A 12,027-nucleotide genomic window follows, 5' to 3' on the forward strand; every position below is an offset into this window, starting at 1 on the left:
GTCCACTTTTTTCTTAGGACCCAAAAAGAGTTTACCAGACAGATCTGCTCAGAGAACTTGTGACACCCATTTCCTGGAAACAGCTTAGAAAAAAAGAGGGGTGGGGGGTGGTGTGTGGGGGGGGGGAATCACACTTCTTCCCCAAGCCCGGGTTTGATTGATGTGACATCACAGCCCCTTTCCCAACTCCCATGGGTCTGAACACCTGACTTTGGCTTCTCAAGAACAACGAAGTGATAAAGTGATTTAAGCCTGATCATAAATGAGCAATCCTGGAGGCTCAAGTAGAAAAAAAAAAACCCCACTTGAGACAGGAAGCTGGTTCAGGAACTTGTCAGCAGAGGCAGCACTTCGATGATCAGAGCTTCTTCCTTGGGGGTAACAGTAAGCAGCTGCCCTGCGGAGCTGAGCTGAGCTCGCAGCTGGGGACCCTGTCTGCGATTGCTGGCTAATGGATCCCAAAGGATCCCTTTCCTGGAGAATACTTCTGTTTCTCTCCCTGGCTTTTGAGTTGAGCTATGGAACAGGTGAGTGTCCATTTGATTTGAAGGATTTGAGTCTTATGTTTAGCAGTTTGGAATCAGCAGAGCCTCATGGATGGAGAAGCCAAAGGCTGGGAGGTGCTGTTCAGTTGCCTCTCCTTTAAGGAGAGTGCCTCTGGGTTTCCACTGTGCCTTTCAAAGAGGAAGAAACCTGTTGAGTTCCCTGAGCCTCTGGTTCCAGGGATTTGTCCCATCTACACTAGTTTCTATGGAAACCAGAAGCTAAAGGCACCTGCTATGTCCATAGTCAGCTTCCTGAGGGATGGACTCAGGCTAAAATTCTGAGTAGCTGGTTTATGTGGCTACCCTTCTGGCAAAGACGCACGCTAGGGACCAAAGCTCTGGGAACCTTGACCTACACTTCTGCTGAGGAAAATGACTCTCACACATACATTGTACATTGGCAGACAAAGAACACCGGTCCAGTGAAAAGCAAGGGTGATAGGAGCAACAGGTAGAAGTGGGAAACCTCAGACCTTAGGCTCACACCAGACAGTGGCTGGCGGTGTGGTCATGCTTTCTTATAAGAGATGACTCCAAAGCACCAAGAAGGGGAAACGTTGGTATTTTGGAGCCCAGGGTTGCTTACAGAATGTGGAAAGTGCAATCAGGAAACTTCAAGGCTCTGCAGTGGGCTCGTGATGGCAAAGGGTTAAAGGAGCAGGACTTCTCTCCCATCCCTCTGGTTCTTCTCTTTTCCAAGGCAAGCTGTTGTTTTCTACTTAGTGGGCGGGAACTGTAAGGAAAGGTATTGGAGAGCAACCGTGCTAAGCAGTGCATGCTGGGCTAACCATGTGAATGAATGGTCAACTCCATTGTAGGGTTTAATTAGATTGTGGGAGACAGCCTGGCAGAGATGACTCTAGGAAGCGGATCGGGGAAATCCTGAGAGCCAGAGCATTTTGGTCGTGGGGGATTCATGACTGTAAATCCATTATGGACTTTTCTAAGAAAAACCCTGAAATGTGCCAGGGATTGGGGGTGGGGGGCTGTACCTAGAATCTCTTATTCAAGTCTCAGATGAGGAGACCCTTGTCTAGGTCCACTTTGAGATAATCAGACTGAGCATCTTTGGAGGTAGAGCTAAGCCCTTCTTGTTGTATACCATTTGAACCCACCATTGCTGGCTTACTTGGTGACTGTAGTAACTATGGAATGAACGTTTGGTTTTCTCCTTGTCTAACCTTGTCTGTGGCAGCTCAGATGTAGCTAGCAAATGTTCTGCTTAAGAGTAGGAGGTCACTGGCTAGTGAGCGACAGCCCAGCCCCAGGATACATACATGTCTCCCCACTTGGCAACTATTCTTTCCTTGCATTCCGCGTTCTAAAATAAGCTCAATTTTTGTCAGTGTTTCTATTTATAAATGTGTACTCTTTTGTGAAACCCCATTAAAACCCAAATAGAAATACTTTGCAAATGAGACTTATCAGTCGTGTCAGGGCAACCCAGAGGAGCTTGATTCTTGTAAAAAGAAGTCTGCACCTTCCCATTTCTGTTCGATTTTCAGTTCCTACTCAGAACTATAAGATGCGAAAAGTGCACACGTCCCTTCCCAAGAAAAGCAAAGGCTCCTAAAGGACAGTTGATATCTTTATTTACAGTGAACTTCACATGTGAGTGTGTGATGTTCAAGAAGCTATGCAGCTTCTATACGGCATCTTGACTTTAATCCAAGAGGCAGAATAAAGAGTTGCTATCTTTGGGTAAATAACTGCAAGGCAAACTTTTATCTCTTTTTCCTTTAAAGTTTACTGGGGGAGAGGTGTCATCTTTAATTTCTTGCAGACATATTGTGGCTTATGTTAACATTTATTAGGCTATTTATTATTATTTATTATTTATTTGTTATTTATCAGGAAGATTTATTGTCTTTACAATAGATACACCCTAGGCTGGGGTTCCTGCAAAGCCAGCCTCAGTTTTTTTTTTTCAGTTTATTATGTGTATTAATTTGTGTGACAATATTAATTTTTTTATCTTTAATACTGCTCTTTCCCTCATTACTCCTGCCAGAACATTATGATTCTCATCTACATAGACTATTAACTCCAATTCACAGATATTTCATAACATGTGCCTAGTGTTTCCTTGAATGCTTGAGTTAGATATAAAGTGCCAAGTTCACATCCTGAAAAATCCACACTAAAGACCAAAGATGATGCTGCATTATGTCTAGATGTCAGTTAGATCCTTCAATTTATCAAGAATCTTTTACACTAGACTTTATTTCTAGAGCAACTTTGGGGTCATAGCCGTGTTGAGTAGGGCTTGCTTACATTCCCTTTGCATAGCCTCATTGTCAGTACTGACCATCACAGGGACATACGCATTATGATTGATGACTCTTACCAAATGGAGTTGTTCCTCCATGTAGGTCCTCCCCACCTCTTTCATCCATGTCGAATAAAGTGAGGGGCAAATTCTTGGGTCATAGGCTCGGACCAACCTAATGCAGCCGTTGGCCCATCCTCTCAAGCTCTCTTTGATCTCTCCATCCTCTTACCTCACCCTCCCTAGTGCTGGATTATAGCTGTCTGCCTGCAAGTCTGACTGTACTTGTTGATCTGAGTGAGTCCAGAAGTTTACACCCAAGTGTGTCCATACTGTGTCCTGTGAATCTGAGAGCAGATCTAAATGGTGGGAAGGAAGCATTTGGCAGACCTCTTTTTAAACAGCTTATGGAACAGTGTTTCCTGACTTCTTCCATCATCAGCAGCCAATATACTGATCTAAATATGTCATCAAAAAATTTAATATTATGATATGAAACCTCACTTTTCTCTATCTGCAGCATTGGAAGAGAGTTCAAAGCATCAGGGATTTGGGGGTATTTATAGACTGACTTTCAAAGATTCCATTCAGCATTGATTTACTGAATGTATTTGAGTGTATAAGGCCAAGCGACATGTAAGGTTAGAGAGCAAAAGTAGCAAGCATAAGCCCCTGAAAAGCATCTGGTATAATGTCTGGTATATGTGAGCTCACTTAAAAATTAATGTTGAATAAATAATAACATAAAATACCATATATTTGCTTTATAGAAGGCATTGTGTTAAGTGTTTTATCTTTCAAATTCTCATACCAGCCCTATGAGATTGGTGCCACCATTGCTAGAACTTTGTCACTGAAGAAAGATAAGCAGACTAGATTAACTGTTTCTCTGTACTCATGAGGCTGGATGCTAGACATTTCAGTGAATGAAACTTGATATGCTCTGTTTGAGGACTGGGAAGAATGATCCAATGTGTTTCTCAGTCCCATGAGGAAAACTAGGCTACGATGTCTGTGATTAAGGTGTATATGTTGAATTAAATTGAAACTAATTGAGTATGGGATTTTCCAAAAGGAGAGAGGCCTCGCTGAAAGGAAGGAAAATGTAAGAGGCACGTAGGGAGCATTTGATGGGGAGCTGGGAAGTAGAGACTTTGTTGTCATAGTGGTTTTTGCTTAACCTTTTTTGTTTATTAGAGGAAAGTTGCATGTGCATTTCTGAAACTTCAACAAAACAAAACAGATTAGAATGAAGACTTGCCTTCTTCCTATAACCCTTGCTATAGATGACACTCTGTCCGTGTTTCGAGTATCCTTCACCAAGTAGGTTGGAGTCTACTAGAGTTGGGAAGGAGAACTTTAGATGGAGATACATCCCAGGCTTCAGTGATGTGAGTGTTTGGGTGGAATGGCAAGGGGTCTGTTGCAATAAAACACCCATGGTTTGTGGCTGAGGAACTTGTAAATCTTCACCAGGAAAGTGGGAGGAACACTCTCTCATCCCACATTGAGGATGTTATAGAAAGAAAATGGAATTCATCTTGATTGTGGGAAGGGAGGAATTTAGATTCATGGTGACATTCATTTATTCATTCAACCCATTTAATTTCATTTATTGACTTTGATAAGAAGGATTTCTTGGGCTCCCATTGAGCCCCAGATACCAGTTAGAACAGTAGTTCTCAACCTGTGGGTCACATCTTCTCGGAGGGTCACACATCAGATACCCTGCATATCAGATATTTACGTTACAGCTCATAACAGTAGCAAAATTACAGTTAGGAAGTAGCAGTGAAATAGTTTTATGGTGGCTACAACCTGAGGAATGAAGTGTCACCAGATTAAGAAGGCTGAGAACCACTGTGTTAGAATACCACAGTGAATAAAAGATACAATCCCTCTTCTTGAAAGCTTCTGACTCTGTGAGCACAACAAGTGCTACTGTAGATAAAAATTGTGCTGAGAAGCACAAAGGAGGGATGGAGAGATAGAGGAGGGAGGGAGGCGGCAGGAAGCCTACCCTAAACCTGAAGTCTGGAAAGTCTTTCCTCATCAGAAGACCTGGAGGGTGGAAGGAACTGGACAGGCAAAGGGTGGGCCAGGCTTTCAGGCTGGGGAATGAGGAGTGCAAGCAGTGTGAGCAATGAACACCCAGCCCTCTCAACCTTGGACTAGGCATCTTAGTAGGTTATCTAGGTTTAAAAACAATCCTTAGACCAGTTGTTTTTTTCCTTCCTGAGTCTGCATTTACCTCTAGAACTGTGAGACCCATGAGACCTGTCTCTTTTCTTTTCTTTCTTTCCTTCTCTTTTCTTTTCTTTCCTTTTCTTTTTAAAGATTTATTTATTTATTATATGTAAGTACACTGTAGCTGTCTTCAGACACTGTAGAAGACAGTGTCAGATCTTGTTACAAATGGTTGTGAACCATCATTTGGTTGCTGGGATTTGAACTCAGAACCTTCAGAAGAGCGGTCAGTGTTCTTAACCGCTGAGCCATCTCTCCAGCCCCCTGTCTCTTTTCTAAAAAAAAAATAAAAAAGAAAAGAAAAAGAAAGAGAGAAAGAAAAGAAAAAAGAAAGAAGTAAGAAAGAAAAGAAAGAAGAAAGAGAAGAAAAAAGAGAAAAGAAGAATGTAGCGAGATAATAAAAGAATATGTAAAATATCATAATGGAGCCAAAAATAAGGTCCTGAGGTAGAACCCCACTTTGTCAAAGGCTTAGCTAAACCCTGAATGTATCAGGCCACTGTTCACCTGCCCGAATGAATCACTCCACCATCAAAGCAGAAATACTCGTGAAGGAAAGTGAGTTGGTGTGAAGTATAGAAATGTTCCTTCCCAGTCTCTTCTAGTAAACAGGGCTAAACTGAATCACAGGCTCGCTGGAAAACCCTCATCAGGCAGGAGGATGTTTCAGGAAAAGAGACTCCACTTGAAGGCTTTTACAGCCCCGCATGTGTTTCCATTTGAGCACCCTCCAGACTCAGAGGTCATGGGAGCAATGACGTCATCTTTCTTCTCCTGTGTTTGGGTGTTAGGGTCTCCTTCTGGTGAAACTTTGACTCCAGTCCTTATGTGTGGACTGTCTTCATCTGCCCCATCAGTTTCCTTTCATCCTTTCTCCTCTCGACTTCTATCATTTGTTTGTTTGTTTGGCTACTTCCTACCCTACCTTTCTCTTCCTTGTACCAATTCTGTACTCTGAAAGTACAAAAACAAACAACAGCAGCAACAACAACAACAAGCCTGCAGCGTCTGGTGACAGGAAAAGGTGTGGGAGACGTGTGGGAGAGTGAAAAAGAGTTAACAGTCTTAGAAAGGGTTAATGTCCCCATTTCCCCCTTCTTCTTCATATCAAAATTAGTTTAAAATGTCAACAGTGTGAGAGTGATTCTGTTTTTAAATGTTCAGCTCTCTTTGAGAAATGGTGTTTATGGAAGTGGTCCCCGAAATGTATGTTCAGGGGTCCATGGGTGGCTCTCAGTCTTCCCTGTTTCTTTTACATAGAGAAACTTGGGTTCAGGACCCAAAAGGCCAAACTGTATCTTGGGCACATTGTTACAATTCAGGTGTAAAGCCATCAGAGGAGGTGTGGAACTGTCAGGCATTCCTGAGTGTGGCTGGAAAAGAAAGGCCCAGTGTTCTTCCCAGGGTACCACTGGGAAAATTGCACCAGACAACCACAGGAAAACCAAGCGTCGCCACCTTAACCGAGAACTGGCTGAGCACTGTGTTTTCAGGGAAAATATTAGCAACGCCCCAAAGACCTAGTTCCTTAACACCTACCGTACTTTCCTGTAACAGCCAAGCACCAATGAGTACAGTCAAGTACTCATCTTGACTGTAGCCGGTGTAGAAAGCATTTTTCCCCCAAAATCACTAGTATTTCATTAATCTGGGCCGGGTCATTTAGTAGACAGTATAGGGATTTCAGAGCACATTGATGTCAAGAATATTTTGGCCATTTTACCCAATTTCCAGCAGCTCGTTTTTACCACAGTTGAAATGGGGTCTTTTCTAGACAGACCTGTTGCAGAAGCAGGTGGTTTTCTACCCTTTCGAATCTCTTATCAGCTAGAGCAATCTATGCTCATAGAGTCATGTGTTCCTAACATGAACATTAACTTAGGGTTCCTAACATGAACATTAACTTAGGGTTAAATTCGGTTGTATACATGTCAGGCTAAGGTAAACAGGAGCTTGCCGAGGGTAATATGGCTTTCAGTGCCTGCTAATTGAACAGATATTTATTTCAGAGCCTGTCTGTGCCAAACACTGTATCAGGACATCAGACACAAACACTGGTATGACATTTGTTCATTTGTTCTCTAGAGAAGGACTGTATTCAAGTGGGACAGACATCAATACAAATGAATAACTGTGCATTTAACACCAGATAGTGACAGCAAGGGCAATGGGCAGGAGGTATGTCCTGGGAAATCTGTCAGAGGAGGCACCTAAAATAAAGTAAGGCACTGAGAAGTTCAGGTTCATAAGGAAAGAACTCTCCAGGGTCAGGAAAGTTCTTGATGAGGTTCTGGAGCAGGGAAGTTCTGTGGCCATAATGCAGTGAAAGCCAGAGAGTGGGCAAGGAATGGATTTGGAGCAAAGCTAAGTTCGCAGTGAGCAGATTCAAAGACTGTGAAGTTTGTAAGGGCTAGAAAGCCCAGGAAGATTAAAAGCAATTGAAAGAAAAACCTAAATCAGACATGGTTTAAAGGATCACTGTGTCCGAGGTATAAAGGCTGGGCGATTAGCTGGCAGAGTGGTAGCAGGTAGGCCTGTGGTGACGGTGTCAGGAAGGAATAGGTGGCAAGGACTTCTGTGTCAGATCAACTTGGGAATTAGAGCCAGCAGGATTTTCTGTCAAGACGAAATGTGGAGTAGGAGAAAGGACAGGTTCAAGGATCCTCCAGTGTTCTTGGCCTGAGAAACTGGATGATCTGTCATGCCTGAGCAGAGTTCTTTGCTAACAACATTGGACGCTGTTTAAACTTCCAAGTGCCCTTCTATGTAGGTGGTGGAGTCTACAGTGAGAGGATTAGCGATGGCCTACAACTGTAAATACTGCAGTTATGTCACACTGTGGAGCTAAGTGAGAAATGAGGTGTAGATAAGGAAGAGAAGGAAACCCGAGCCCAGGCATTCTCTGATACTTAGAGATCTCAAAGAACACAAGTTTCCCCCAAGGAAACTAAGAACGATAAAAGAAAAAAAAAAAAAGCAAGTCATGGAAGTGTAGTATCTTGGTGACCAAATGCAGACTGTGTTTAACGGAGGGGTGATGAACTATGTCATGGGTTCCTGAGAAACACAAAAGGCAACGATGGAGAATTAACGGACTTGGCTCAGTGTGACAGACTGACAAGTGTGATTCCATGAGAATTTGGAAGAAGAATTGTCTGGAGTGGATACAGGGAAAATTGGGTCAGGAAGCAAACGGAGAAAACATAAACAGACGTGCAAGAACCTTCCAAAAAGAAAATGAAAATAACCAAGTGACTAAGGATAGACCTGGGGTGGGAGAATTTCTCTCTCTCTCTCTCTCTCTCTCTCTCTCTCTCTCTCTCTCTCTCTCAGATAAGGGCAATTAACTGTTTGTATGTATGTGTGTGTCGGTGAAAGAATTCCAGGAGGCATCAGGGCATCCGGTAGTGCAGGGCTTGGCTCCGGAGGCAAAGCCTGAAAGCCTGAGAGTACTCCTCTAGAAGACACTAGTCTTGGATGGGAGCACGGGCCAGTCCTCCAGGTAGATTGGCTGATTAGGATCTCCATAGATTGAAATCTGCCTTTTGTTTCTTGTCTATTTTTTTCTTTTCAGTGAATCCGAAAGGGAGGTAACCCCTGGGAGAGGAGGCAGAAGGGTTTAGGGTTAGGCTGCGGCTTTGAGAGAAGAGGAGGTATTAAATACTCAGCACTAGAATCCCTGAGAGTGGTTTGAAAGAGCTTTGAGTTTTCGTTGGGGTTTTCCCCCTCTGTTCTTGTTGGTTCAGCATTTTTAAACAAGGGAAAGAAAATAATCTCTTGTCCTTACCATTATTAACAATCGGGGATTGTTGGGGAAGCAAAATTCCAGTTTGGGCACAAAGAGCATCTCCGTCCTAGTTCTCACAAGTCTCAGACCCTTCTCTGCTTCTTCTCACCTGACTTGATGCTTCTAGGCTCCTCCTCACTGTCACTGCTCTTCACCCTGCATATTGAACCTTGGCAGAGAATTTACAGCCTAAGGTTCTAGTCTTTGACTGTGGCGCTCACTACTGTCACATTAAGGAAGTCATTTACTTTGCTTCTGTTGTCTGTGCCTTCGCTGTTCAGTCTGAGTTGAGAGAACCCTGGTATTCGTGATTTGAGGATTTCCACTGGATGCTCTGAGATGTTGAAGTTTACAGTTGGGATCCTAGTGGGAATCCTGGTAGACCACCACCTGATAATATGATATCGTTCAGGAAGTGAGGAGAGTCTCAGCCTGTCTTTCTCTATCCTCAACATAACACATGTCTCCAGTTCTTCCATCATAAGTAATTATCTTCCCGTCCTTCCCTCAGGTGGAGGTGTGATGGATTGCCCAGTGATTCTCCAGAAGCTGGGACAGGACACGTGGCTGTCCCTGACAAATGAACATCAGATAGATAAGAGCGTGAACAAAAGTGTCCGCATCCTCGTCACCATGGCAACGTCCCCAGGAAGCAAATCCAACAAGAAAATTGTGTCTTTTGATCTCTCTAAAGGGAGCTATCCAGATCACCTGGAGGATGGCTACCACTTTCAATCGAAAAACCTGAGCCTGAAGATCCTCGGGAACAGGCGGGAGAGTGAAGGATGGTACTTGGTGAGCGTGGAGGAGAACGTGTCTGTTCAGCAATTCTGCAAGCAGCTGAAGCTTTATGGTAAAAATGGGAATTTTTGTACTTAGCACAGGAGGGCCTAGAAGGTTCTCAGTCCCAGAGTTCAGGCCGTTCCCAGAAGTAGGATGTCTGGAATTGGAAGCAACTTGAAAGACATGGTCCAACAGGTATTTAAGTTTAAGGGAAGCACTTTGACAAACAGATCTTTATGGTTTTTTTCTTCCCATTGGTGGAAGCTGATTTGATTACTGTTTTGAAAGAGAGGGAGCCTGTTGTGTGGGGACCAAAGGACTGGCTTAGTTTGCATATTAATTTTTAAATAAACACACACACACATATATTTATTTATCAAACTTGACTTTTACAAAGTTTGACTACAACTGAACAGACCCACCTCCTCTTACATTTGCCAGGGAGCCAGACTCCAGTGGCAAGCGATTTCACGTGTGCTTGCTCACACATGTGTGGGATGTTTGCTACAGCAGAGGTTCTGGGTAGAGAGCTGATAGTCCACCCACAGTCACTTCACCAAGCCCCAGAGCCTTGGAGGGGGGGGGGGTAGGGGTTCCACCTACACGGCGAAAGAAACACCTCTCTTCTCACTTGAACCAGGATCTGCTTACGTAGTTATTTAGTTGTGGCCCGGTAGAACCTACATTTTGGCTGAATTCAGTACTTGTCTGACCCCCTTTAACCTCCATGCCTGTCCTTGAAGACACCTACAGTTCCTGCCCCTTAGGCCCTGAGGCCTGTCTGCTTTCCAAGGCTTCCTGACAGCTGTGTGGGGACTTCTTTCAAAAGGATGTTTTACATCTCCAAGGATGGGATGGGAGTCCACAGCCAGCACATTATTGGAAGCTGCAGCTTTCTAGGAGAGAAAGAGGAACATCTTGGCTCTCTCCTGCCCCAGCAACCAGAGAATGCAGAGCTCCCATAGCCATCTGCTGAGTGTGCATGGAGGCCGCACATCATGTGTTTTTTAAATAACGTAAATATTATATAATCTGTCCTTTTGTTCTTATGAGTTTACTGATTTCGTCACACCTTATATAATCAGCTGGATGTGTTGGGAAGTGCTGTCTCTGCAACCAGGACTTTCTTTGAGGAAAGAGAGAAACAGAGAGAGGCAAAAAGAGACAGAGAGAGAGAAAGGGAGACAGAGACAGACAGACAGAGAGAGACAGAGACAGAGAAACAGAGACAGAGGCTGATTTCTGAATCAGACTAAGGTATTTATCTTAGCCTGGCCACTTAGAAGTTACATAGTCATTCAAGTCATGCTGTTTCTCTGAAGACTCAGTTTTCTCACCTACAAAATGGGAATAATTACTTTTAGTTGTAATAGTTGAGAGAAGTAATACCAATGATGTGCTGATTCTGTAGTAGTTGAATTAAACATATAAACGGCTCCTCCCTTTTTACCTTACCTGTCTCATGGCATTGGAATTGTATAATTGATAGGACTTGTAGCTAAGATTAAAAACCCTACCACTGCTTTAGACCCAGAAAGCCCCTGCCTCCCCCCCCCCATGCACATGCAGGCAGGCACGCACGTGCACACACACACAAGCACGCACTCAAGTTAACACACAAACATACAGGCATGCATGCATACACGCACACACATGCCTGATGAAAGCCGACCATTGAAAGCTCGTGCTTCTAGCTCATCGTCTAGGATGTTGTACTTACTCATAAGCCAGTCAAAACCTATCTTATTCCTGATAGAGTGAGGCAGAGCAATCTAGATGGTGAACATCAGGAGAGGCATGCAGTATCCTGACAGTATTAGCAGAAAGGAACTATCTATCAGCCAGATGCGTCTCTGTTCTATCTGAAGAGGCTCCTGGAATGAGCAGTGCAGCGACAACTCACACTTAATGTTTCTAGTGAGGGGAAAGTGACATTTGGCTAGACTTTCTTTGCACAAATAAGTCAGTCAACAGTTCCGGGACCTTTGTTTCAGTGATGGTTCCCTTGCTCCTCCTCCTGACAGAGCAGGTCTCCACTCCAGAGATTAAAGTGCTAAACAAAACCCAGGAGAACGAGAATGGGACCTGCAGCTTGCTGTTGGCCTGCACAGTGAAGAAAGGGGATCATGTGACTTACAGCTGGAGTGATGAGGCAGGCACCCACCTGCTGAGCCGAGCCAACCGCTCCCACCTCCTGCACATCACTCTTGGCAACCAGCATCAAGACAGCATCTACATCTGCACCGCAAGCAACCCTGTCAGCAGTCGCTCTAGGATCTTCAACCTGTCATCGCAAGCATGCAAGCAGGAATCCTCCTCAGGTGAGCACTGGGTTACCTCATCAATGGCAAATCCACTGCTAACTAGTCCATTAGCTCTGCTCCAACAGCTAAGCC

General features: G+C 44.0%; 1 protein-coding gene across 1 annotated transcript in view; it reads left to right on the forward strand.

The window, feature by feature from the left end:
• The first annotated feature begins 411 nt into the window (after window positions 1–411).
• Slamf1 (signaling lymphocytic activation molecule family member 1) overlaps window positions 412–12,027 on the forward strand; it is a 33,678-nt gene continuing 22,062 nt past the window's right edge. Inside the window, exons 1-3 of the mRNA XM_021169772.2 lie at window positions 412–527; window positions 9,360–9,701; window positions 11,656–11,952. Coding sequence (XP_021025431.1) covers window positions 452–527; window positions 9,360–9,701; window positions 11,656–11,952 — 715 coding nt within the window. The 5' untranslated portion in view covers window positions 412–451. The remainder of the gene's footprint in view (window positions 528–9,359; window positions 9,702–11,655; window positions 11,953–12,027) is intronic.

This window comes from Mus caroli, unplaced genomic scaffold (assembly GCF_978045245.1).
Source record: "Mus caroli unplaced genomic scaffold, Mus_caroli_1 scaffold_1, whole genome shotgun sequence".
NCBI classification, from domain to species: domain Eukaryota; kingdom Metazoa; phylum Chordata; class Mammalia; order Rodentia; family Muridae; genus Mus; species Mus caroli.